Below are 26938 nucleotides of genomic sequence, written 5' to 3'. Positions count from 1 at the left end.
CAATTTATGGTTTAAGAAAGTGACTGTACAGGTCACAGGCTGCAGTGACTCAGGACTGCCATCTTCTGTTCACAAATGGATTGAATCACGTATTTTGTGGGATTTGAGGAAGAATCTGAACCTGCTCTCACACCAAGGAGGCCTTTCTGATTGAAATCTCATAATCAGGAGGACGAGATGGAGGAGGCAGCTGGAGGGAAAGGAAGCAGAGCTTCTTTCAAGACTCCCCATCAGGCAAAGATCATTCTGGCATGAAAGCAATAATATTTAATGAGTAATAAACGTCCAGTATCAGTTAAGTATTTAAAACCCCGATCAATTGGCTTCTTTTTGAAAATCTAAATGCACTCCCTTTAAGTTTAGTAATAGTAGATATTGAATATGTATTTTACAAATACAAAAGTTCATTGCATGTCAGTTTTCTGTAGGTTAATAAAGTAAAGTGCAGTAAATTTGAAATTTAGTAATCAGAATAAATCTATTTCTATTTAGGTTTGTATGCAAACAATAGAAAAAATACAATTGTGTAAAAAAAAACTTTCGTGGAAAGAAAAAATATAGGGTTAAAATAAAGCTGTAGTGCTCTTTGTACATTCCATGTATTCATACATCGTATGTATGAATGAATTAAATGCATATTAAATAGCTACGTAGGTGTTGCATACATATAAAGTTAATCTGAAATAAAACTGCCCGGTCCAATATGGCGCCGTCTGCTCCTAACGAATTGACCGGTCCAACATGGCGGCGACATTGTACTTGTTCATCCACCAATCCACGTCTCTGTGTTGACGATTGCCCCGCCCCCTTCGCTTCAGCCTGTATTTGTTGTGCACTTGTTCCTCCTGTTCTCGGAACCTCCGCGTCTCCGCTCGTCACTTCAAGCTGCAGAGAGAATTAATGTCGCTCCTGTACGTTTGTTGGAGATAAACACCGAGCCGGCTCGTGGTCGTGCCACTTTACTTCAACACCCGGTAAGAAGAAAACACTTTGTGTGTGTCGTTAACTGTTCCACAGACGAGTTCGCTTGTCGCACGCGCGACACAACAGCCCCAGCGAGTTAAACGAGTTTTACATGACAAGTTTTTGACCACCAGATCAGCTGTTCCTCTAAAAGCTCGTGCCATTTGCTCTCACTTTTCTCTTTCACGTCTTCACAGACAGTTTGGCCGTCAGCTGCTGGTTGAAAGAGGAGAAGCTAAGCTCCATATGTCAACAAGAAATAGCTGCCACAAGTGTTCAGTTGATAATTGGTGACTGAAGTTCTGTTTTTCATGACCGGTTAACGATCCGTGAACGCACCGCGGGCACCTGTGCGCATTGCTTGTGTGTTTGTGTGTGTGCTTCAGGTCTCGGGTCCAGGCTCGGAAATATGAACACTTCGAGGCTGCGTTCCTCACATATTCACCAAAAGGTGGGGAAAACCCCCCCAAAACAAACTTGTATTCTACTACAAATACTGCTGCACCCAATTATTGTCATATATATATAATATAATGAAGTACTTTTCTCAAAAAAAAAAGCAAAGGACTAGTTGCCTTTTAAACGTATTTAATTACACTGTCAGATTTCTCAGAAAACAAAAAAGTAGATAAACACTTTTGTAGTTAACGTTTTGTCGTTATAAAGCTCAGTTTAATGTATATTTCAAAATATTAGTATGATATAGTTTGGGGGGGAAAGGGAACATTGTGATGTAATTTGTGTTGTCTGACAGCTCTATATCTCCAGTGTGTGGATACTTAAGTTTTTAGGTAATGTCAAGCGATGCAACTTCAAAAAGGTAAAGTATTAATGATAATACTGTTCACTGCCACAGTGGTGTTCAAGTGAAACGGATGCTTTTAAGCAAACACGTTCATCTGTATTTCCAGGGTTCTTGCATCCAGATCATGAGTGCCGTGAAAGAGAATTTTAAAAGTGTCCTCCAGACCAATGTGTCTTAAGCTGCTCCTGCGTTGTTTCTGGAAGCATCCCTGAAGACGTAGATACTGACTGGTCCAGTCGGGGACTGAGTCACATATCCTACACCTGACTTGCAATCTGCACGAGTTCTTCCAGCCTTGCTGGAATGGCCTGCTTGACCTCCAGACGGTACCGTGAAACGACCAGCAGATAAATGCAGACCGGATGAAACCACTCAGATAATGCCTGAAGATCCCCAAAAAAAGGGGGGGGGGGTGCCCCCCCGAGGCCGACGGCTCCCTGGCGCGTTGCTGTGGGCCACTCGGGGCTGCAGCTCGTGGCGCGTTCACACGGTGACAGAAGCACATTGGCATTCGTTTACGCCGCAACGGTTGCAAGTCGCCGCCACCTGTGAGTTAATGAGTAAGCCAGTGTGTCAAGGCTGGAGGTGAGCGACTTTCCCAGGAATCTGGAGTTTCTGTGTATGGCGGATTCTTCCCGCCGCCACGGCGTGCCGCGGATAACGCCTCCGGGGTTTATTTGGAACAGGAGCAACGTGGGTCGCTTGGCCTCTTTGTGTCCCTCAGCGCTCACAGCCTCCTCAGGTTGACGGGTCTGGTTTCATGGCGGTTGGCGTTGTGGTTTTCTTGTGGTGTTTTCACAGTTGCTGGTGTTGTGTGATTAGACCTGCTGTTTTTCGGCCCAGGTGAAAGTAAATCCTCACACTCCATTCAGCAGAGCCCCCCCCTTCCCCCCGTCCCCCCTGTCCGTCCGTCTCTCCGTCCTCTGCAGGATACTCGGCGGACTGGCTGGTCTTGTTTTCCTCCTGTGGGGGAATGACCTGCATTCGGTACTGCTCCGTCCTCCCTCCGCCCTCTGGAGGTGAGTCATCCGAGGTGTGGCCGCCACCTTCATCCGGCAGCCGTACCGTGCTCCCACGCCAGAGATAATGACCCACTGAGAGTCGTTAAACACAGTAATGTGACACAACGGCCTGGGAAAAGAAGCGCTCCGGCACCCTCTGCAGTGTTTCAGTGACGGTGTTCAGCCAGTGTCGCCGTGGTGAAAGGTGGACTGTATAAGGTTTTCTTCCAGAGTTTGAAGAACGAGCCTCTTCCTCACAGTCTCTACCAGTTTGTCTTGTGCCTGCGGACGTGAAGATTCAGTGGAAACCTGCATCCTGGGAAGATGGAAACGATATCGGACGTAGTCACACCTGTGACACCTCGGTGCTGCAACCTGGACACGTCTGGTTTCGAGGCTTCAGAAATGTTAACATGCACGTCCAGCAGTTGAGCTCTCCTCCACCACAGTCGGGCCCATTTCTTCTGTTTCAAACATCCGTGTCATTAAAATACCTGCAGAGTTTCTGACGGCGCTCGTCAGCATGCCGAAGTACGTCTCGGCACGGAGCTTTTATCGCACCACAAGCGACATCATCCACCCGGTTCTCGTCTTTTAGTAAACACCACAGGTGAAGCTTCTGTGTGGAGCTGGTCCGACTGAACCCTCCAGACGCCATGACACCCGCGGCACGACAATTTTCTCCCATTGTGCGACTTTTTGTGTGTGTCCAGGTCTCGCTCGGGGAGACGTAAGGCACAGAACAGAGAGGCAGAAGGATATATGAAGCAGGTGAGTCACAGACGAGACGACACACTTGACTCCTAAACCTCAAAATGGCACGGAGATGAGGAAGAGCTGATCAGCTGGTGTTTTCCTGTCTGGTTGTACGATCAACGTCATGAACTCACAATGTATTCCCAATCCAGCACAGATAACCTTTACCATTTCAGTAAAACAGCAGCTCTTTTTAAAAGCTGCTGCAGCGACGCGTCTCTCAGAAGTCGTGGTGGTGAACGGTTGTGTAAACTTGTAATGTTTGTCTCTTTAAATGATCCTGCGGGCTCCTGTTTTACACTTACTTCATCTCACTCCCTAACTTTTAGCTTTGCTTCCTTTTACTTTGCTGTACTTTCTTCACGACGAGTGTTTGAAAACCAACATTCATGTCGTGTCTTGAGGGTTTTGAAACACTCCTACTAGATGTTCCCCTCCGTTTTGTTCCAGTTGCTTTCTTAAGCGTTTTACCGTGTATTAGTTGGATTCTTATGATTCTGGGTATTTGCATGTGCTCAGTATGTGTGTGTGCACTCGTACTGTTTCCCTTCCAAATATTTCTACTCCTGATGTTTGCCTAAAAAGTGCCATGTGACTTGTTCTCTCGTTGTTTTGACTGTGCCAACAGTCGGAGGCGCTCTGTTTATTGTTCTGCTCGTCTCTTGTTTTCCCCGGCTCAGCTCGGGGGAGAGCGTTTCCCCCTCCGGCCTCCGATGGCCGTCCGACGAGCTCCACGAGTCCCGGCATGACCGTCGCCCCCGCCACCCCCAGCCTCGTACCCGCTTCCTCTTCTCTCGGCGGCTCCGGCCGCAGGTCGGTCACCGCCACGCCCGCAGCCGTTTTTTTTTCTTCCGTTGCCGACGTCACATTTGAAATGTAACCCGCCCGGCCCTTCTCTCCTCGCGTCCCGACCAGATCCGGTCCGGCGCAGATGGACGAGACCGACGGCCTGCGGTTGAGGCTCTCCTCCGAGGACTCGCTGTCGCTGGCCCCCTCCTCGGCCGAGCCCATCAACCTCGAAGGTCAGCGGGATGAGGAGCTGCTGAAAAGCCTCCTGACCTTTTGTCATGATTAAAGTTCACCCTGGGGGAAAAAAAAAACCCCAGTCTCCGACCAGACTTCATTCTGCCGTCACTGTTACTATCCAGCAGGGGAACCTGGGATCCACACCTGCTGTTCAGGTGTTGCTGTGACTGTAGTTTGAACAGTTTGAAAGATGAAGCCTTGTTTAGTAAATGCAGCACAGCCTTTTTTTTTTTTTTTTTTTTTTTTTAATCACCTGCATTGGAAATGTGTCATTTTAAAAAGATTTTAAAATAACCTGCAGTGAATCCCCACACACACACACACACACACACACACACACACACACACACACACAGAGCCTTGTGACAGTAAAACACACGCCTTGTTAGGAAGACCTGAGTGTGACTGTGTGTGTCACCCAGACTCCCACTACACTGTGCTGCGAGGCGAGCTGGAGGCCGACGCCCAGGGCCTGGAGGCGGAGTCCTGGAGTCTGGCTGTGAGCCCCAACTACCTGCGCTCCCTGAACAAAGAGGCCGTCAACAGGCAGGACGTCATCTATGGTAAACACAAACACAAACCACCTTCTTTGAGACAAACGTGTTTGACCCCCCCCCCCCCCCTCCTGCCTGGAGGCCTACATTGTCAGCCGTGGGATTGGAACCCCACACTGGCACTGTGTGTCTGAGTCTAGCGACGTCTGGCGTTGTGAGAGTCTGGCCCAAACACACTTTGACGAGTGGTCTGGTCTCCATCTTCCCTTCATGTCCAGAGTTGATCCAGACGGAGATGCACCACGTCCGCACCTTAAAAACCCTCCTGCACGTCTACATGCACGAGCTGCGCCAGTCCCAGCTGATGGACGAGGCCAAGCTGGAGCGCCTCTTCTTCGGGGCGGCGACGCTGCTCAGCCTCCACCATCACTTCTTCGCCGCGCTCAAAGAGCAGCAGACGCGGAGTCAGGAGGAGGGAGGCCCCAACGCCTACCAAGTCACACAGCTCGGAGACGTCCTCATCTCACAGGTAGTGGACCGGGGGGGGGGGGGGGGTCTTGTATGCAGAGAGGATTCAGGCACTCGCTGTTCTCGGCTGGTATTTGCCAGTGCTTGTTTACGTTCCCACACCGAGGTCGACATCAAACACATCAGCTGTCGACAGCAGGATTACCTGACGGCTGTGACCTTTACCTGTCCTCGTGTTTAGAAAATAAGCTGCACGCCACAGCGCTCGCTCAGGTTTGCTTCAGCACAGACACACGGTATCAAGAGCTCACGGGACCACGTTGAATAATAAGGCGACGGTAACCAAACATCGGCGATGTTAATGTCTTTGACGTTCGTTCTTAATAACATCGCTTTTCTTCTGGGCCCGGTTCTTTCTTTTTTTTGCATTTTTTTCAGGATTCATTATTCTATTAATTAATAAATTTTTTCCCATTCCTTTTGTCAGCAGGATGGCTGTAATGTGAAAATAAGGAAGTGAAGTGCAGTCTGTTGTCAGACAGTAGGAATCTGATTGAATGAATGTTTACATACAAAATATGGAAAATAATTCATCAGAGTTCAGCCGGTCTTGTGTGATTTATATATATATATATATATATATATATATATATCACACAATGCAGTACGTTATATGGTATATGTTGTGCAGCCCTTGCCTGCTTTAGAAATGCCTCACCGTTTGTGGTTCCTGCTCGGCGGCACCTTGTTCTGCCCTCGTCTCATCGCGTGCACATGCACAGGTGTCCAGAGGAATGGCTGGTATGTCTGAAACGCTCCGCAGCAGGAATGATGCTGTGTCACAGCCACATTCCCGGAGCGGCGTTGCGTTAACCTGCTTTATATCTGTGCTGAGTTTCACGCGTTCGGGTGACGTGTTGGAGACGAAGATAGAAATCTGCTTGTTTGGTCTCAGTTTTCAGGTGCAACCGGGGAACAGATGATCGAGTGCTACAGTGCGTTTTGCAGCCGCTCCAACGAGGCCATCAGCTTCTACAGAGACCAGATGCAGAACAACAAGAAGCTGCAGATCCTCAACAGAGTAAGAAGTCCTCACCTGATGATGTCATTGAGGAAACAAACAATTTACCGTATTGATGCAGACGGTGGCTCAGCCCTCCTTCACCAAGGCTCATATCTGGGAGAAGGTCTGGAGAGACCAAATAGTAAAGATCCTTGGAAACATGGAATTCAGTCGATCTCTTTAGTTACAGAAAATCAAATGAAAAAGCAGCGCAAAGTGATTTTCTTACAAAAAAAGTCATTCAGACGTGTTCCACCGTCCCTTAATTGCCATAAAATGATTATTAATTTCATCAGAATGTTTCAGGAGCAGTCAACTGCCTTTACTCTGATGAGGAAACTGAAAAATTGAAATTACATTTATTTATTATTTTGTTAAAATAGAAAAAGTCCTCAAAATAGACTAAAACAAGACAAATGTGTCTCACTGATCCGACCGCACTGAAATGAGTAAATGTTAAAAAAAAACGATGAGCAATGTGAAACGGGATGTTGAAGCTGAAAAGCTTCGCTCTCGTGCTTCACTTCCACAGATCTTCAGTTTCCATCTAAAATAAATAAATAAATAAATAAAGCATATTTGAAACTTTAACTTTTTTATACTTTTACACTTAAGGTTTTTTTGTTGTTGTTTTTTTTAGGAACGTTAACAGTCAAACACTAAAAACGTCCCATGAAATCTTTTACTATTTTGAGATGTTTTGAATCAATTAAAGTCATAAAGACCAAAATTTCTATTATATTCTAATTTGCGGGGCTTCGCCTTGTACATTTGCATACAGATGCATGCATCCAATAATTCTATGTAATTATATGTCGGCACACCTGAGACGGTTGAGCAACAGACACTGACAATAAGAGGTGTGTCAGAAAATAAATGGATGATCAAAATTGACAAAACAATTTCACAAACGAGGAAAGTATTCTTCCTGCAGGAGTCACGACTGTAAATCATGTCTCCATCGCTGCCTCCTCTCTGTCCCATCAACCACCCAGCTCCTCCTACCGACACCATCAAATAACATTGCATGTGTCAAAGCACTGAGAAAGACCGTCTGAAATAATGGAGTTTAGTCATATGTTGTAACCGCTTTTCTTTTAGATAATTGCATGTAAACTATACACACATAATTCTATAAACCATATAAAACGCACCGCAGGTGTTGTGAAACACTATATATGACTTTTATATAGTATTTATAAACAAAATAGACTGCCCTGTCTAAAATTTGACCTATAACAAACTGCTATTCCATCAATTTGTTATAAATCCTTCAAAGTTCCAGCTTTTTGTCTTAAATATTGAGGCATAGCTTTATGTGAGTTAGGTCTCTAATGCCGTCTGTTCCAAAACTAAGTTTAACTCAATCGTATATCTATTAGGATTGGTGAGCAAGTAAACGCAGGTATGGATTTGATCAAGCTTGTAAAATGGAACCTTTCCTCCCCCCACAGAAAATCGGTCAGCTGCCGTTGGTGCGGAGGTTGGGAATCCCGGAGTTGTTTTTGTTGGTGACTCAGCGCATCACCAAGTACCCCGTCCTGGTGGAGCGAATCATACAGAACACTGAGGGTAAAACAAAACAAACAAAAAACAACCCATCTCTTCGTGGGTTTTTTTTTCTTTCTTTCTTTCTTTCACAGGTAACTGAAGAATGAATTAAAATGTCTTGCGTAATGTCAAGTTGACAGCAGTACCGCGTGGTTCACTCGCTCGCTTTTAATCCTCCGTTGTTCACTGATGTCATGATCTGCTGCCCCTTTTCAACCCCTCATTGACGGACCGAGTCCTTTGCTACGGCGTTCAACAGCCGACACAGAGGAGCACAAGGCCCTGGTGGAAGGTCTGGCGCTGATCAAGGACAGCATCGGCCAGGTGGACGCTCGGGTCAGCGAGAACGAGAAGGCGGCTCGTCTGCGAGAGATCGTCCTCCGCCTGGAGCCCAAACCTCCCGGGCGGCTGAAGGACGGCCGGCAGCTCCGCCGGGAGGACCTGATCCAGGGCAACCGGACGCTGCTGCACGAGGGGGCGGTCACCTGGAAGTCCTCTGGGAGACACAAAGGTACGGTCGCCACTTGTCCAGGGTGAGGAACACTGGTTCTTGCATACGGCAAATAAACAGGAGTTCTCACACGCGACAACTTACGCTCATATTTTCGCAACGAAATGTGTTTAAACTGCAGAAATAGTTCCAAAGGTCGGAGGTCAAGAGTTCAACTGTTAATGAGTATTATCTTTTTTTGAACGCTCGTCAAGTCAGGAGTTCATAGTTTCCGTTTTCAAACGGCAGTGAATTGAGTGAAAGCCAGAGGGATCTGAGAACCAGTTTATCAACAAGCCTTGACGGTGAGAGTCCGGGTTGCATCTCGCCGCCGTACAAAAAGCTTGTTTTGTCACCTCGCCGCAGACGTCCACGCCGTGCTGCTGTCGGACATGTTGCTCCTCCTGCAGGAGAAAGACCAGAAGTTTGCGTTCGCCGCCGTGGTGAGTCCTGATCCACTGTGTGATTTATTTATTTATTTTTAATACGACTGCCACCTCATCAAAAATGCCAGTGATTGGAGCCCTACTTTTCCGTCCCGGATCCACTGTTTCGGCTGCAGGACAACAAGCCCCCGGTGGTGCCCCTCCAACGACTGATCGTCCGCGAAGTGGCCCACGAAGACAAAGCCATGTTCCTGATCTGTGCCTGCACCACCAGCCTGCCCGAGATGTACGAGATCCACACGGGCTCCCGGGAGGAGCGCGCCACCTGGACCAGCCTCATCCGAGGAGCCGTGGAGTGGTGAGCGCCGCGCCCCGACGCGTTCCCCTCCTCTGGAACGCAAAGCGCTGAGACCAATGTTTGTGTGCCGCAGCCACCGCGAGGAGACGCTGTACCAGGAGCAGATCGCCCGGCTGCAGTACTTCCAAGGTGAAGCAGCAGAGTTTTTGTAATGAACAGGCCCTCTGATGAGGAAAGGACTAATTCTCATAGTAGAAATGACAAATTAAACCCCACAAACTTCTGACAACAATCCAGGACGAATCAAAATTTGTTTGTCATCTAGAACAGTGTTTTTCAACCACTGTGCCGAGATATAGTCAGGTGTGCCGTGGGAAATGATTCAATTTCACATTTTTTCTAAAAAAAATATTTGCTCTAACGACCGCGGTCAGCTGTGAGAGCAGTGTGCAGAGTAATCGTGTATGAATACTGTGGCGAGTATCCATGAAAGAATTGCTCTGAGTCGAGATTATTTTCTGCCAGCTGATCACCAGAGGCTTTTATTTTGACATGAACACAATCAACCGGAACTTCATAACAGCATGACACTCCACACAACACATTTCTCACTCATGGTTGATCACCAACATCCAACAAACCAAACTAGACGAAATAATGAACTATCTGAACCGAGGAACAAAAACACAACACAAGCACAAATCAACACACACAACAACCCCAACAATAACCCTCGATAACCTCCGGCAGCACATAACCTGAACTCCCATCATGCCCTGCAGCGACCAACTCCGTGATCGCTACAATACTCTTCACCACTAGATGGCAGCACAGAACGTTGCTGGTGAAATGAAACTTAACAGACGTCAGTCTGGTTAATCTCCTGCTGCTGCTCCCATCTTGTATCAAAGTACTGTGTCAGTGACAGTGATGGAGAAGTTTTTGAAAAGGAAGAATGTGAACCAGGATCTCAGCTCTTCATCCATCAGGTCCAGGCAAAAAAGAAATTGGGAAATACTTTTTTCTGTGTTTATTTGATTCCTGTTGATAAAACTTTGATGAGAATGACTTTATATTGTTAATAGAGGCTACAGAATTTCACATTTTAACATTTTCGGGTGGTGGTGTGCCTTGAGATTTTTCCAAAGACAAAAGTGGGCCTTGGCTCAAAAAAGGTTGAAAAACACTGGTCTAGAAAACCAATTGGACTTTCGAGTTCGGAAAAAACATCACCACATAATCAAACGGGCACTTAAAGGTTTGAAATGATGATCACTTGCTGGGATTGTTTTGTTTCTTCTTCCTGTTCATACACAACAGTCATACTGTTTGGATGCTACTCATCTCCTCAGCTTCACGTTGCTCGGAGCTGAGAAAATGGAGGAAATAAAGATTGTCTTCATTTCACTGACTTCAGACATCCTGAAGGCGCGAGACGACCTGATCAAACAGAGCCTGGCGGAGAAGCAGCAGGTCTTCGCGGCTCTTTATGAGAACGTGACGGAGCGGGAAACCCCCCTGAAAGGCCTGCTGTTCCGAGGAGACGCCGCCGACCTCCAGCAGGGGGAGACGCTGCTCAACGGCGCCGTGGACGAGGGTGAGAGGACCTTCAACTCTTCTCTGACCCACAAATGGAAACAAATGATCACCAACCAACATGCTTGACTGGAGCAGCAAGGAAAAACTGAAAAACTTAGCAACATAAATCAATACTAATTTTATATAAATATGAATACAGTTCCACAAGTCACTTTATAAGTAGAAAGTAAAACAAAAACATCAGATATGAATACAAATAAACTGATGTCGATCTGTAATAGAAAAGAACAACGACTGAAAAACGTGTTCCTACGAACAATGACGTTCCCTCCTCCATCAGTCACGGCTGAAAAAGTTCTCTTCTCAGGAGATTAAGCGAAATGTCTGTTCCTTTTGTCTCCAGTGGAGAACCTGCAGAACCTGCTCTTCCTGAGGATAAAGGACTCCAGCCTTCTGCTGGATGACGGCAAGAAGCAGGACGAGCTCAGCAGGGCCCACACCTCCACCGACTCTGCTCCAAACCCAGCGCCTCCCGACGGTCAGACTGGATCACGGATCACGTCCCTCTTGAGGAGATGATTCTGCGTCCGCATCAGTGACCACCTTCACCTTTTCCTCCACGCAGACGGCGAAGCTGCCGACGGCCCGGGCGAGAGCAAGGAGGTCCCAGTGTACCGGAGCCACTCGGGTTTGGACCACAAGCCGCTGGATATTCACTCCGAAGGCCTGGAACAGTCGGTGAGTGAGGCCTGAGTAAAGATCCCCACGATCAAATGCCTCATTGTGACTTTATTTATTCTGCTTCCAGGCGGACGATGAAACCGACTCCACCTCACTGGCTAATGCAAACCTTAACGCCGGTCACTTTCCTGAAGCTGAGGTGACACACTCTCCAGGTCCTCGGGGGCCACGGACATCCATTGACGGAGGAAATAACCAGGTCTTTCTCTGTTGTAGGTGTACGACAGTGTGATCCTGCTGGCTCAGAGGCTCTACAGCTTACAAGTGAGACGCCGCTCCGGTCACCTTCCAGCTACAGCGTCCCCTTCGTAGGAACTGACCACTGTGACCGACCGTTCCACCCGCAGGCCATCGTGGCGCACCAGGACAGCCGGATCGAGATGCTGAACGCCTTTCAGTCCAAGAGCAAGCAGTCGGCCCGCAACTACAGCAACGCGCTGCTGGAGCAGGAGAAGCAGCGCAACCTGGAGAAGCAGAAGGAGGAGCTGTCCGCCCTGCGCCGGCTGCAGGCGCAGCACCGCGAGGAGCAGCAGCGCTTCGAGAAGGAGCGCGAGCAGTGGCGGCTGCAGGCGGAGGCGGCGGAGGCGCAGCTGCAGCAGCGGGAGGAGGACTGCCGGAGGCGGGAGGAGAAGCTGAGCGGCGAGCAGGTGGAGCTGGAGAGGCAGCGGGAGGGCTACCAGCAGGACCTGGAGAGGCTGCGGGAGGCCACGCAGTCGGTGGACCGGGAGAGGGAGCGCCTCGGCCAGGAGAGGGAGCGGCTGGACAAGATCAAGGCCAAGCTCATGCCGAGCGCCGGGAACTACGACGACCCCGCACACGTGAGCAGAGATCCTTAAAACGGGCCGTTAACTCAGAGGCCTGATTACACTTGGCAGATAACCAGATTCTGATGACTGGCTCGTCTTGTGTTGGGACGTCTTAGAAAATGGAAGATGACTTCTCCGTTCTCTTCTTGGTATTTGACGCTGTTGGACAATCTTTTGCTGGAGCCTCTTTCTAACCACAGATAACTATCGAGCCCCAGTTTCCATTAAATGACTAATTGTAGGAAAGCTGCTGTTCTTGAGCCGTTACTTCAAAAGGCCAGAAAATTCACAAGCGTGTCTTTTTAAAACTGGCATTGACTCATTTCATGCTCAGTGTTAAATAAACCAATATTAAAGAGGAGACGTCTGCTCCACCCCCCCCCCCCCCCCCCCCCCCCCCCCCGCAGGTCTGGAGCCTCTCCAGTAACCCATCCTTCAGGGGGAGCGTCATGAACGGAGGTGGTTCGTCGGCGAAACACTCCACCCCCCTGGAGGTTCCTCCAAAGGTCCCCCCGCGCAGGGAGAGCATCAGCCCCAAGCCCGTCCACCTGATCGGCGCCGCCAACCAGGTGCACAAGCCGGCCAGCATGCAGCAGCAGATCCCCACCAAGCTGGCGGCGCTGTCCAAGGGGAAGGACAAGGGCTCCAAGACCAAGGCCACCCACCAGAGGGCGCACAGCGCAGGTCAGAGACACCCGTGGACCGGTGGAAGTGTCCGGATGTGATCACAAACCAAGAATGTCCACACTTTATGTGCTCGGAATGTCAAATATATTGTCCTCTGCAGTGAGAATACACACTGAAACCTGCATCAGTTCCCTGGTTTCTGGGTGAAATCTGCTGTACTTACCTTCTATAATGAAGAAATATCGCAGTGGCTTCATTTCCACATTGATTCGACCAGTTAAAAGCAGTTTGTGTCATTTTTAGAGGCCACTTCTAGTGTGTATATCTGTACAAAACAAACTCCAGTGAACAACATTCTGATCCTGAACCTTTCGATCACGGAAACGTTGGGAGTCCGTGACGTGCAGAATAGGATCATACAGTGGGATTGAGCAGATTGATGCTGGTCACGGTTGAGCAGCCGTCCAGTTTGTTCTTGTTTTGTTTATGTATTTTCTCTCACGCAGCCTCGATAGTGGTGAGCGAGGTGATTCCCATCCGGGTGACGGGGAAAGAAGGCGGCAGTCTGAGAGCGGCGAGGACCGACAGCCCTCACAGGGTCTCACACTCGGGTACAGAAACACTAAACGCACCGTCAAATCACAACACCGGGGGGAGAAAAAAATTATTTTAAAATTGCTTTATTTATTTCTCCTTGTTTCATACTTCATCCCTCACAGTAGTTTTAGTATGCTCGGCGGCTGAACATCGCCCCCTTGTGGAGACGCACTGCTTGTCCAGTGAGGGAGTTTTAGCACCTTGAGATAAATACTTTGTAATACTAATGTAATGTGACGTCTGTTGTTGATGATCTTCTTTCTGATCTAATATCAATAAAAAAAAAACAGCGACGTTGACTTGAGAGCGACGCGCTGGTGAAAGTAGATCAAAGCTTTTGTGGCGAGAGAAAACAGTTGTCAGAGACACCAAACGCTTTTCTTACTCTTTATCAAAAGTTTTATTTTCTAAACTCTAGTATTCATGCGGATGAAATAAATAACGTGGTGGAATTCAACATCAAAGCAAAATGTCATGAGCGACGCACACGGTGATATTTTACTCTGGTGAAATAATTCACTCCAGGCCAGACCAGTGACAATAACTTGGTATCTGGAATAAATCTCCCTTATTCAACTGGTCCGGATGGAAAATACAAAGTATCTGGAAAGATTGTCTTCAATATTCCAGCTTCAATAAGAACAGTAATACATGTGAGGATATTTCACAACTCTCTGCTTTTTACATCCCCTGATGGGGCTGAACGAAATTAATATTTTCAGTCCATATTTTAGATCAGGCTGAATAAAACCGAGGTTTTTTTTTTTTTAACGCGAGAGCCGAGTTCTGAGGCTCTCGACCTGCACGCGACCTGCTGGGAAACCTTTATTGTGGCGGTGCCGAGGTGTGTGCACAGGCTGCTCCTCCTCCTATTTATTTCTTTTCTTTACCTCTTTCTCTCTGCAGAGACCTTCAGAGCTCCGGGCTCTGCCCACCGTGTGAAGATGTCGCAGTCATTCAGCACGAACAAGCAGAGCAGTGGCGACGGCCGCCCGCCGGCTCCGCCTCCTTTCCCCAAAGAAGTCTTGGAAAAAGGAAAAGAGAGGGTGATATTCCTTTAGCGGCGCACGTCTGCAGGCGGAGGACGGCGGAGGAGGAGGAGGCGGGGACCGCTGCAGGAAACGAGGAAGAACATCGAGACGTCCATTGAAATGATGGGATACTGTAAAAACACGGACCTGTTTTGTATTTTTGAGGAATATTCTGTTGTAAATGTACATTTTTATCGCCAAACATGTTTTTTTTGTTGTTTTTTTTTGCAAATTTATTTTTTAAGAGTAGGTGGACTTTGTACACTTGTTGACGTGAAGCAGTTTACGTCTACCTAAACGTGGAGTGCCAAGCGAGAAGCTTCAGTGCAGTCGGCTTTTAAACTCACCGATGGAACATTTAACTTAACGTTCCCAATGTGCTCTGGTCAAAACATGCCGACTGCCGTCTACTCCCCTTAACATGTAAAATATTTAACATGCTCCACTGAGTAAAATCATTGTTCATTTTAATGCTCGGAGTCTTCTTTTTTTTTTTTTTTTTGGTGTACAGATGATAGAATAGCAAAGACTAGTGTGGTTGTTTCCACTGGTTCAGAATCACTGTTGGTTGAAGAAACCTGTAAAACTTGTCATTCCAGCTAAAATCAGGGAATTCTCGCCTTAAAAACCTAAAAAGCAGCAGTAATTAAATCTATATCTTACTAGTTTTGTTCATAAACTGGGGGGGTTGGTGCAAAAAAAAAAAAAAAAAGCAGAATATGAGGGGAAATGTGTCTCACCGGCGAGGAGGCTTCACTCAGACTTGCTCTCCTCTGGAGGGGCTTCCTGAGCCGGGTGAGGCCGGGGAGGGTCTGCAGCTTCGGGGGCCCCTGGCCCGCGATCAGCAGAGGGCCTCTTGGTGGAGGACGAAGCTGCTGCCGACGTCTGAGCGCAGCTGATCAGTGTGAGGTCTACGGCAGGCTGCAGGGGGAAAGAAAGAAAAGTCTGAGAAAGTCGGCTGGATGTCACATTTTATGAGAGAAGAAAATTAAAGTCCTTGAAACCCCCCCCCCCAAGAAATGTATGTAAAGCTGTTTGCTACACGTGTGAGAATCATGAGAGAAGGAGCAAAAAAAAAAAGCTAATCTACATCAGCACCACTTGAGGAATCCCACGACTTGGTCTAATCTCTGCAGAAATCAAACGACAGCAGACAGGAAGTGTGGGTGTGACCAGGATGTTTAATGGGGGAGTGAGAAGGAGCCCAGACTGAGTCCCTGCAGGGACAATGACAGACAGCTGAGCCCTCAGCGCCAAACTACCACCCCCCACAGTGAGGCCAAAGGCAGTGTGAAACAGAAAGAGGCATGAGATGAAGGAATTTAAACCGTTTACTCAACTTCAAGCTTCTCCCTTAAATCTGCATGATATCAAACTCTAGATTCTTTCTGGCTTTTTAAAAAAAAAAATTTATTTAAGTCTTTTTCTTTTGTTTGTTTGTTTGCTCCTCCGCAGTAGGCAGTCATAAACTGTGATTCACCACACATCCACTGCCGGTCCAGAACTGGGGCAGCTCCCTGCGCCACAGCGCTACGCTGAGGCTGGTGAGCACAGTGCAAGGCACCAGGTAGAGCAGAGCCGGCTGGCTCATCTGCATCAGGGCCAGCGCCACGAAGGTGATCAGCAGGCCGGTGCCGTACGCTGGCGGGACGAGAGACACCGGCGGGGTTAGAGAGAGGCCGCCGACAGGCAGACGATTTACACTCTTTATCCCTCACACGTCACATGAATAGTTTAAAAACTCCTCGTATTTATTAATGGAAGTCGACGGGTCATTTGCCGCCACAAAAAGGACTGAATGTTGTGCTGTAATGATTACATATGATGATGTAATCATCTTAATTGTTGCTAGTTTAAGACATGTCGAATCCCAATATTTACTTTCTGGGAATTATATATATATATAAATAATAAAACCCTCAAATGCATAAAATAAATTAAATACGTTGAAATCCTTGAAGTTACTGAACATTTGGTAGTTTTCAGAAGGTTTAAAGTTGATGAAGTGATTTATGAGAAAAAGAAATACTTTTTTTTTTTTTTATTGGTAAATCTGGGGCGGGCAGAAGAAATACAACGGGTCTCAAACTAGCAACCTGTGGCTTTATGAATTAAACTATAATGCGCTTTGGTTAACGTTACACAGTTAAAATAAGCATTTTTTAAGCATTTTTTTGAACAGTACATTGTTTTGAAGGTAAAACACTTAAGAAATTGGTACAATTTGTTTTTAAACTACTCAAACATTCTTCACAGGATTAAAGGAGTGGCGAGCCCGTTTGAAGAACGCTGAAGAGAACAAAGAAGATATTTGAGAGGAGGAAAGCACACAGTGTTTCGTACCGATGGTACAGGCCACGAAGTAGATCCTGGATTGTGTTAAGATGTCAAACCTGTGGCAGTACGCCACCAGCAGACCTGAACACAAGAACGTCAACACCGTCACCGTGACGCATCTGAACACTGACGTTGAAACAATGAGCTGATTGGTGGGGGGGGGGGGGGGCACCTGGTACGAAGACATCCCCGAAGCCCAGGAGGGAGAAGGGCTGAGCGCAGAGAGCCAGAGGGGAGGAGTTTAACCGTGGCACCTTGAGCACCATGGGAAGCTGTGAGGAAGCACAAAGGCATTTCTTCAGCGCGAAAGAGATCCGACTGTTTGAACAAGTGACGCAAGGACGTAAATTTCAAACAATCAAGCGGAGGCGTTCTGAGCTGGAGCCTCGAGCCTCAGCCAGGAGCAACACCACGTCCATTTCAACCCTCCTGGTACGTCTTCCTCGTCTCCATTGGTCGATCGTCTTCCTCCTCCTCCTCCTCCTCCTCCTCCTCCTCCGTCGCGGCTGCAGTGAGAAGGAGTGCACGGAGGGCGGATTTGAACAGAAGCTCACCTTCTCGTGTGTGGAGGAGTCGGAGGGACCGGCTGCGACCTCCACCATGATGCTCTCTCCATTCTGAGGAGAGAGGACGCTCCGGTTAGCCTACCGGCACGCGTTGCAACAGAGCAGGCGGCCGGACCGGTGAGGACGTACCCGTGTGAAGAAGGGCGTGATGAACACAAAGAAAACGTCGTAGACGAACAGAACCGTCAGGAGTAAAGTGCAAGCCTGCGGGCAAGAAGAAGAGAGACAGAGAGAGAGAGTGAGGTCAATTCAGACTGTTGGAAATGTGCTTTAATATCCGTATCGGTTTACGAGTCGACGGACCTTAAAAGTGGGCAGTCTGACTTTTTTGAGCATGTTGAGAGTGAAGGCGATCCCCAGGATGTCCTGCAGCACCCAGGCCCACCTGAACAACACACCACAACACCAGTCCAGCGTCTTCTAACGCCACGGTCAACGACAAGCTTCACATTCCGCCTGTCTTCACTTGGAGGCCTAAGAGCCTCAGGGAAGTTCTGTTTCCAGATGCTAAAGCTGATTCTCACCACACATACTCTCCAGTGCAGGATCAATACTGAAACATGTCCACATGAAGGTTTGTCTCCCGTTCAGGATGACCACAAATGGACTGGGAAGAATCTGTGCACTCACCTGTCCTCGTTGCGGTACACCGTCCACACCACGCTCACGCTGACGCTCAGGGCCGCCAGCAGCAGCATGCGGACCTGCGGCCGCTTGTGCAGGTACGGCAGGTTGTTCTCCGGGATCCTGCGGCGGCGCCCGGTTACGTCAGCAACAACAGGAAGCGTCCTCACAACTAGACTATTGTTTCCCCTTCATTTATTAGATTTCGTCTGTGACGCGGCAGATTCTGAGTGACGTCCGGGAATAAGACACAGTTTTACTCTGACTTTCACTTGCTTTTACATATAAAAAAACACTCTTCCCAGACGTGGCTGCAACTAAGAGTGAAGGACAGATTGGCTAAAAGTTTTCAGAACTCTCCGAGACGAATAACTGAGGGGTCGACCGTCGGCTGACCGGCTGATGAAGGAAAATCCTCTTTTGCTGGAGACAGAAGGAGACCTGGACGGACTCACCGGCACTTGCAGAAGGGGAGTCTCCGGACGAACGGCCGCAGGCAGCCGTACAGCCCCACCGCCGACGCCATGCAGAAGGCGGCGATGACGCAAAGCACTGCAGGGGGAGGAGATGAAAGCAGCCCAGGACATATTGAATGGGAGAGTGAAATACAGCGAGGAATAAACACAATGAACTGATTGGAGACTCGAGGTACCGAGGTAGTCGTAGAAGTTGTAGAGCAGCACCAGCATGCTGCAGCTCACCACCACGAACACGCAGATCATGATGGGGGTGACGTCCAGCGTCTCCTCGTCGTGCTTCTCTGCGCCGTCGTCCCGTTTGTCCTTCATGTAACGTCTGCAGGAGGGACGGGAGAGGAAGCGCTCTGATTAACTCGGCATCGCAGGCGTTGTGTATTCACTGGCGAACAACTTCTGCACGTGTCTGGAGGAAAGCTCTGATCTACCACGACACTTCCAGCGCCAGTCTTCATCATATATAGAAATCAAGCAGCCTTTAGTGGGACAAATTACAAACACTGGAAACGCGTTCAAACAGGCTTCGATTTCAGAGAAAGGCTGTATTTATTTATTTTTAAATGTTACATTAGCAAAAATATCAAATCGACGTAAATGACAATATTAACTCTAATTCGATTGCTTTCCAAATCAGGTCCAGTCCTGCAGAGTTGTAAGGGTTTCTTTTGTTTGTGTTTATTTACTGCCGTGGCGTTGGTGTAGGTCAGGTCAGTGACCCCGCCCCAGAGCGTCCTCCGATGGGCTCTACAGCTGCTGGTGCACTGGAGGAAATGACACGTCACTCTGGGGATACCACGTTGGCCACCCATGACCCGACACGCTCAGAGGAAAGTCAGAGTAACCAGACGCTCGTGCGTCTTTGCCAAGAAAATCCTGACTCGTTTTGTCTAGAAATGACTCACTGGGTGAATTAAATCTGATTTTAATGGAGGAGCTGGGACCAGAAGGGTCATACGGAACGGGTGGTGTGACTTACACAAGGATTTCTTCTCCTGTTTTGTAAATTGCAAGTTAAAAGGTGTGTGTGGGGGATGGGGGGGGGGGGGGGGGGGGGGAATGGTCCGAGCTGCTTTTTTTGTGTCTCTACATACAGGGCCTGGACTGACCGCGGTGTTTACGTACTTCTTGCTGTCTCTGCTCCCGGCCCAGTAGCCGCCAATGGCCACCGTGCCCACCGCCATCAGGAAGATGACCACCATGTTGTAGTCCAGCACCGGCTCATTGGGGGCGTACATGGCGACCAGTCCTCTTTTACCAAACGTCTGCAGAAGTTAGAAATGTTAGGCGGGCGACCCAGTTCACCAAGTTTCAACATAGAGTCTGATGCCCCTCCCACTGCTGTGCTCCCTCTTTCTAGACTGTGCTCGTGCTGGTTGGTGGTGCCGGTGCCACGCAGCCCACCCACAATGGATGATGTGGAGCACAGGACGCTGCAAACCGCCATTTAAGTAAAGCACCTGTGGTCAGTGTGCTGCAGGCCTGCTTAAAGTTGCAGTGTGTGCTGGTCCACTGCTCACCTTGCTTATTTCCAGCATGTCGGCGTAGCTGAGCAACGCCACGGGGATGTCGATCTCTTCATACTGACTCCTATTTCCTGCTGGTGGCGTCTGCAAAAAAAACCCAAACAAAACAAATATTTGTTATTGTTGTGCTACGGTGTACACTGTTAGAGGTTTGAGAGCCTTTTAGCGTCCAATGGGTTTTTAAGGAGACGTGGATGGGGGGGGGGGGGGACCTCATATAGTAACAACATAAACCACATCCTAAAGCAACAACACTTACGCAACCAAATTAGTGTTTACAAAATGTAGAACGACATGTGCAAGTCCATGAATGAATGAATGAATGAATAAATAAATAAATAAAATACATAAAATGACAAATGAGTGTGTGTGTCTCACCAGCCTGTCCTTGCTGACGATGAGCAGCCCTCTGGCTCTATTAATCTGGGCCAGGCGGACCTTCTCATAGAAAGTACAGTTGCCCCTCATCACCATGGCGATGTGGTTTGGAAAGCCTCCCTCCGGGACGTCGGCGGGCGAACACAGGACCGAAGGCGTCAGGTCGTAGATCTGCAGGCGAGACTGTGAGACGAAAGAGTCTTGTAACATTAAGCAGATCTGTCTGATGTGTCGGCGCTCACGCCATGTGACCCCGGAGCCTCTCCGGCACCACCACCAGACCGCTGGCCAGTTAGTACCAGCTTCCACACTGCCAGGCTGAACTTGAAAGAAGAAAGTAATGTGACAGAGTGGATGGTGGACATTTCAGCTGATTAAAAAAAAAAAAAGTTCAACGATTGAATTATTCTGTATTTTGCACTTAAGAACATCTTTAAAAAGAGGCCAATTTTATAATTTACTTTTCCTTACAATGTCAGAATATTTAATTACCTTTCCCTTGCCCCCTGATTTACACCACCATTAGTACCGTGGAGTATAAGGCACACCTACATCAATTGACATAATTTACAACTTTGTTCATATATAAGTCACACTGCATTATAAGGCGCATGGAATAGACCAGTGGTCAGCAACCTTTATAGCTCAAAGCGATTAGGTTACATTTTGCACTGATTCTAGCACCCAGAGAGGTGCAGATGCTTCATTTTGATAGTCCTACCTGCAGCCTATGCCAGGAGGACACTACACACAAAACCTTCTTCACTGCTGGTTGACAACTTACAACTACCGGTAATAAACTAAACTACATGAACTAAGCAACAAAAACACAACACAATACAATTATTACCAACACCACAAACCAAATATAACCCCCAATAATTGCATTTAAAACACCACAAACAGCTGCATGAATTATGGGAGTTTCTATCGGCTGCACTGAGGAGCTCAGGATGAATTTGTCGCTGCAAGGCATGATGTCCCATCATGCCTTGCAGCGACAAATTCATGTTTTGTGTTGTTGGAGGTTATTGTGGGTTGTTGTTGGGCTTGGTGTTGTGTTGATTGTGTTTATGCTGTGTTTTTGTTCCCCAGTTTAGGGAGTAATTATTTCATCTAGTTTATTTTGGTTTGTTAGAATGTTGGTGTGCAACCATGAGTGATTAAGGTGTTGTGTGGAGTGTCGTCCGCTCTGAAGATCCAGTTGCGAAGTTGGAGTTGTCAAAATAAAAGCTTCTGGTTGTTCAGCTGTCAAATAGCAGTCTCGAGTAGAGCAATTCTTCCATATATAAGGTGCACTGGCAGCTTTTGAGAAAATGTGAGGTATTTAGGTACGCCTTATAGGGCGGAAAATACGGTAATAACACCATCTACAGGCTTCATCAGCAGCAGCAGAGCTTTTCACATTGAGTCGATGAAGCATGAAGAACACAACTTTTCAACAATTCAGTCAATCTTACAGACGAGGTTGAGCGGCCTTGTGTTTTCATGCGACCTTTGTGGACACTCACACACTGCAGAGGCGGGGGTTCACCTCCAGAGTTGATAAACTTTCTCCAACTGCCGCTTATCTCCTCCAAGTCTGGTTAACTGAAGCCAGATAACAAGAGAGATCCCAGCTGTTGTGACGGTGCGACTCACCGTCTTGTCCAGGTCCTGAGGTAGCCGTGCCCACTGCGAGTTGAAGAATATGCAGTAATCCTTTCCTTTGCCCTTGGCCTCGTCGCTGAAGTGGGCCATGCCGTACTCTGCCACCACCTGTCCCAACACATCAGCACGTCCAGGAAACAGTCATCTTTTCTTTCCAACATTTCATACGACCAACAGATTGGATACTATTATGCAAACATTTAGAATATTGTACTACTTGCCAGGTTTCATACACGTTGCTACTGTCTTTGCCTCTCTGGCACAGTGTGAGATATCACTGTTCAGAGATTCTCTGATAAATGCCGCCATGACACTCAGGGAGTCACTAATGTGTGAATCGGAACCTTCTGGGCAACAGTGCTGAATAAAACGGCCCAAAACTCTAAATATATTACGTGATCTTGTTCTTAATATCTCACTGAAGATGGCAGAGAACCACGGCATTGATGCTGACGTCGTGTGTGTTTAAAGTCAAAGGGGTCACATCATCCAGCTGTTCAACTCTTTCACATGCGTCTCATTGGTCCAACAACGTTGCATTCAAGGTTTGTTGCCATGAATCCAGCTTTTCTTTGATTTTCATCCATTAGAATACTGATCATAGGCGCTGCATGCATAATCTGCTGTGTCTGTGTGAGCTGGCCTGGCTCCGCCCACACATGTCCATCTATGGGAAGAGGAGGAAGTACTTCCTCTCATGGTGCCATGTGCCAGAGCAGAGCTGCCTGATTGTGGAAGGAGTCAAAGGGGAGGAGCCTACCTTGATTGTGATTGGCTAAACCCCCTGATGACACTATATAGGGTTTGATTTCTGATTGGCTGGTTGGAGCAACACACTTTTTACAAATTGAAACAAGCCGGGGAGAGAGAGGAGAGACTTTCTTCACTTCTCTGGCATCGTTCATGGTGTGGGGAGGATTTTTACTGCTTTAAAACCAGTAGAACATTAATTTTGCCGGACAAGACCCCTCTAACGATGTGATGTGTGATACCCCTGATCTCCTTCTGCATCTCACACCAGGTAAAGCTTGAACTATCACTGATAATTTCCCACTATTTACGCTTGCACATATCACGTGTTTCAGGTTAACAACTTGAGTTCAGATTACGTTACTACCTCTACATCACTTCTGGGAGGTCTTTAGATATGGAAGACGTAATAGTTTCTATGTGCACAAGCCAAGGACGTCGGGGTGCCTATTGCCCCGGGGGTCTCCACAGTGCCTTTAAAGGGAGAAACAGTAGAAAAGAGCAAGTACCGCAGACATTTTTTTCACTGATGATAAAGTATTGTGTATGTTTCTTCCTGAATCTGCCTGACAGTAAATATTATGCCTTTGACGACGTCCAGCAAGATTTGTCACACCAATGCCGAGGGTAGGGGCAGAAACCAGACCAGCGGGGGAGACGATGGGGGCAACTGACAGTAGAGACAGCAGATAAAAGTCTCCATAAAGAACGGCAGCAGGCTGCTCAGGAAGATGCTGTGAAATCCTGATGGTGATGGCTCAATTGGATCACACACCATGAGGAGCCGAATAAAGATCCCACCAAACGTTAAACCTTTTTTTTTAAAAATACATTTGTGGTAACTTATCACAAATAGAATGTGCATATACACTCATCATTGGTGAGACAAACTTTCCTGGCGATTAATTTTGAAGGTGAGGTTTTGAAAATGAAGACTATACTGTGTAAATGTCTTCATTGTATAATTTTAACCCTAACCTTTGATCACAATGAACAGATTTATCATTTGTTATATGCACTTATATCCAGCCTCTTACAGCCTCTGGGTGACGTGATCATAAATACCTCCTAGAAATAAAGCTCTGGCTCCCGAAGAGTTAATCCGCACAGATTTTAATGTAACATTTAAAAGTGAGCACGGTCCGCAAGCTAACAGTCATAGCATCCAAGCTAAAGCTCCTTCACCACGTTTAGAGGCTCTGAAAATGTCAACTGCGTGCTGGTATGAGACGAAAACACATCCCGGCACCGTTTACGAACAACTCCACGCCGTGTCTCTCACCTGTCGGAGGAGAAAACAGGCCCAAACCAGAGTTTCAGGGACCCTCATTATGGCTAGCGTGTTGTTGTTTCCCCCAGCAACCAGACCACCGAACCCCCCCCACGCCCACCCTCTTCTTCTCGGTGTTTCTCAGCGCCTTGCATTCAGCTTTGGTCGCTTTAGCGCCCCCCTTCCAACAGGAAGCAAGAGTGCAGTCCTGGCGTTCTAAAACGTCGCTGCCTGGTTCCGCACTGCAGAGTGATGCAGCGTCGCCGCCATATTGGATGGGGCATCTCGCTCTCGGGTAACACCAGAATCGACGGGAGTTCAGGCAGAACGAGTAACTTTGTCCGTGTTTAGTTTACAAAAACTTAGAGGAAATCTGAAGAAAGCCGACCAGAGGCCCGTTCTCAGCCTTTCTCTGAAAGTGAACCTCAATCTGATGACGTTATCATTAGATATTATGAATAAAGCTGTGAGCATCATGGATATGCTTATATTAAAATATCTCCCTCACGTTGTGCAACTCTTTTCAGACATAACCACATCTGTAACATTTTTACATGACATATTTACACCACTAAAGTTTGTAAATGTTCTTGTTCAATTAAAAAAGTTCTTCTTCTTCTTCTTTGTTTAACGGCAGTTGGCCTCCATGACGCTGCAGTACGGCCATCTGCTGGTTGTTGCGCCGCAGCACTCCAAGCACAAGGAGGTGCAGTTTAGTTGTGCTCACTACAACTTCTATGCCAGGAGGTTGGATTATATTTGTCATCATATTATTTTCAAAACCAAGAAAAGCTGATGTTTGTCACCCTCCTCGACTCCCACAAGTTTTGGGAATAGCAGCCGCTTTTTCTATGCAGCTGCAGCAGAAGGAGAGTTGTGAACTCCAGACTTTATATCATCTGTAATGGTATTTATTCTGGCTACAGAAGTAGCTCTCTGTGATGCAATGGCTCTTTAAACTGTATTTCTGCATGACAACATGGTTTTTGTAGCCATAAAAAGAAAGTTATTGAGGGGTGGATGGACTCAAGCACCCGAGGAGGCCTGGTGGCTGGGTCTGACCACGGTCCACCACTGACTTTCCACGTGGGCAGGAAGAAAGCAGGAAGTGAGCAGGAAGAAATCAGTCCAACAACTTGGGAGTTTTTATCATAACTGTAGTGGAGTCCAGCTTTCATATACATATAACCAATACGATATCGTAAACCAGAACTCCAACTACAAAGTAAGCTCACTCTCTTCTCTCCGTGAAACCAAACACAATCTCCAACCATGACCACAGCACTCCCTCCCTCCACTCCTCCTCCCTCCTCACAGAAACTCAGGACACCATCCACCCCATTCCCACAGTCACCACCAGGAGACCCTTCAACTGATGCACCAGTTGTTCTTACCGAGGCCTCCTCACCAAATGTTAATGTTTTATTCTCTATCAGGGATGGAAAGAGAGGAGGAGGAACTGCATCCATCACCAAAGATACATTTTGCACATCCAAAGTGACTTTTAACAGCTTCACCTCTTTTGAATGTCACGTTTTTATTTATTGCAGACCCCCATCCTCTCTTTCATTATATACAGACCACCCCCATCATTCAAGCAGTTTTATCGCTGAATTTTCTGAATTTTTAACTATTATTCACACTAAATTTGAGCGAATTTTAATCACTGGTGATTTTAACATACACATGGATACCCACTTGGACTCATTGTCCACAGAATCTTTAAATCTCTTGCAATGTCTGATTTTAAACAACACGTCACACAGCCGACTCACAACAGAGGTCACACCCTGGACCTGCTCATTTCTTTTGGCCTGACCATCGATGTGACTTCTGTTGTTGACCTGCTGTGTCCCACCACTTCTGTGTTTTTTTTAATGTCACCGGTTGTAACCAGCAGGAGGCCCCGGTCAGAACGGTGAGGAAACGCTACATAACTTCTGAGGTGGCTGATCGTTTTACTGAAATTTTGCAAAATATCCCTGCTGAGGCTTTACCCGCTCCATGTGATTTTATTATGGACGATTTTAACAGTAAACTAAAGTCAACTCTCGACCTGGTGGCTCCGATTCACAAGAATCATCAATAAATCCAAACCACCAGCACCATGGAAAAACAGGGAAACTCATCAATACAAAAGAAACTGCAGGATTGCCGAGTGGAGGTGGAGGAAATCAAAACTTACGGTTCACTATCAAATTTTCCGGGACCACCTCAAAGCATAGAACAGTCAGTCAGTCAGTCAAGATTTTCATATTTCTCAAAAGTCATCAGTGAAAACAAAAATAACCTCAAACTCTTTTTCTCCACCTTTGACTTTTTAACAAACACTAATTTTAATAAAAACTATAAAAACCCTCTCCCTCCTTTTGTGAGGATTATGCCCACCACCTCAGAAGAAAAATAAATGACATCAGATCCAGTGTTTCACCTTTACAAACTGTACCTTTGAACTCACCTGGACTGATTCTTCACCAGAGGAACCACTGGACTGTTTTACTCTGGTTGATGCAGGAACACTTGGTGGAGTTTTCTCCCAAGTTAAACCAACAACCTGCCTGTTAGATCCAACTCCTACCTCACTTTTTAAGTCATTTTATGGGTTGTTTGAGGAACAGCTTTTGAACATGGTCAACTGCTCTCTTCAGACGGGTGTTTTTCCCGCCGCCTTTAAAACGGCGGTGGTGAGGCCCTTCTGAAGAAGAGCAGTTTAGACCCCAAG

At 47.3% G+C, this 26938-nt stretch overlaps 2 protein-coding genes across 5 annotated transcripts; one reads left to right on the top strand and one right to left on the bottom strand.

Annotated features, from left to right (window-relative positions):
- The first annotated feature begins 868 nt into the window (after nucleotides 1-868).
- Nucleotides 869-15180, top strand: LOC308135420 (rho guanine nucleotide exchange factor 18-like). 2 transcript variants are annotated; one of them, XM_080503399.1, is made up of 21 exons: nucleotides 869-974; nucleotides 3483-3540; nucleotides 4206-4338; nucleotides 4441-4547; nucleotides 4974-5114; nucleotides 5324-5574; nucleotides 6469-6594; nucleotides 8031-8148; nucleotides 8387-8638; nucleotides 8984-9060; nucleotides 9180-9361; nucleotides 9435-9490; nucleotides 10719-10898; nucleotides 11244-11378; nucleotides 11466-11578; nucleotides 11649-11720; nucleotides 11798-11845; nucleotides 11929-12399; nucleotides 12795-13071; nucleotides 13521-13625; nucleotides 14518-15180. In XM_080503399.1, exons 3-21 carry the CDS (start codon nucleotides 4271-4273, stop codon nucleotides 14670-14672), a joined length of 2934 nt encoding a protein of 977 aa, XP_080359525.1. In that variant the 5' UTR covers nucleotides 869-974; nucleotides 3483-3540; nucleotides 4206-4270; the 3' UTR covers nucleotides 14673-15180. The 2 variants fall into 2 exon arrangements, with proteins under 2 accessions (XP_080359525.1, XP_080359526.1); XM_080503400.1 differs by lacking the exon at nucleotides 3483-3540 and having other exon boundaries at nucleotides 895-974.
- sppl2 (signal peptide peptidase-like 2) lies at nucleotides 13731-24314 on the bottom strand. 3 transcript variants are annotated; one of them, XM_080503402.1, is made up of 16 exons: nucleotides 24229-24314; nucleotides 22188-22304; nucleotides 20547-20729; nucleotides 20163-20252; nucleotides 19768-19907; nucleotides 18822-18964; nucleotides 18625-18721; nucleotides 18176-18292; nucleotides 17849-17930; nucleotides 17675-17749; nucleotides 17534-17596; nucleotides 17152-17251; nucleotides 16986-17060; nucleotides 16123-16283; nucleotides 15383-15563; nucleotides 13731-14635 (listed from the first exon to the last, which is right to left on the bottom strand). In XM_080503402.1, the coding sequence occupies exons 1-15, from the start codon at nucleotides 24274-24276 to the stop codon at nucleotides 15396-15398; spliced, it is 1659 nt and encodes a 552-aa protein (XP_080359528.1). In that variant the 5' UTR covers nucleotides 24277-24314; the 3' UTR covers nucleotides 13731-14635; nucleotides 15383-15395. The 3 variants fall into 3 exon arrangements, with proteins under 3 accessions (XP_080359528.1, XP_080359527.1, XP_080359529.1); XM_080503401.1 differs by having other exon boundaries at nucleotides 14583-14723; XM_080503403.1 differs by lacking the exon at nucleotides 13731-14635 and adding an exon at nucleotides 14690-14773.
- Nucleotides 24315-26938: the final 2624 nt, after the last annotated feature.

Source organism: Blennius ocellaris (assembly GCF_963422515.1).
Source record: "Blennius ocellaris genome assembly, chromosome: 10".
Classification (NCBI taxonomy): Eukaryota; Metazoa; Chordata; class Actinopteri; order Blenniiformes; family Blenniidae; genus Blennius; species Blennius ocellaris.
Note: the sequence above shows the minus strand (reverse complement) of the source record. Positions and strands in the feature narration are given on the sequence as shown.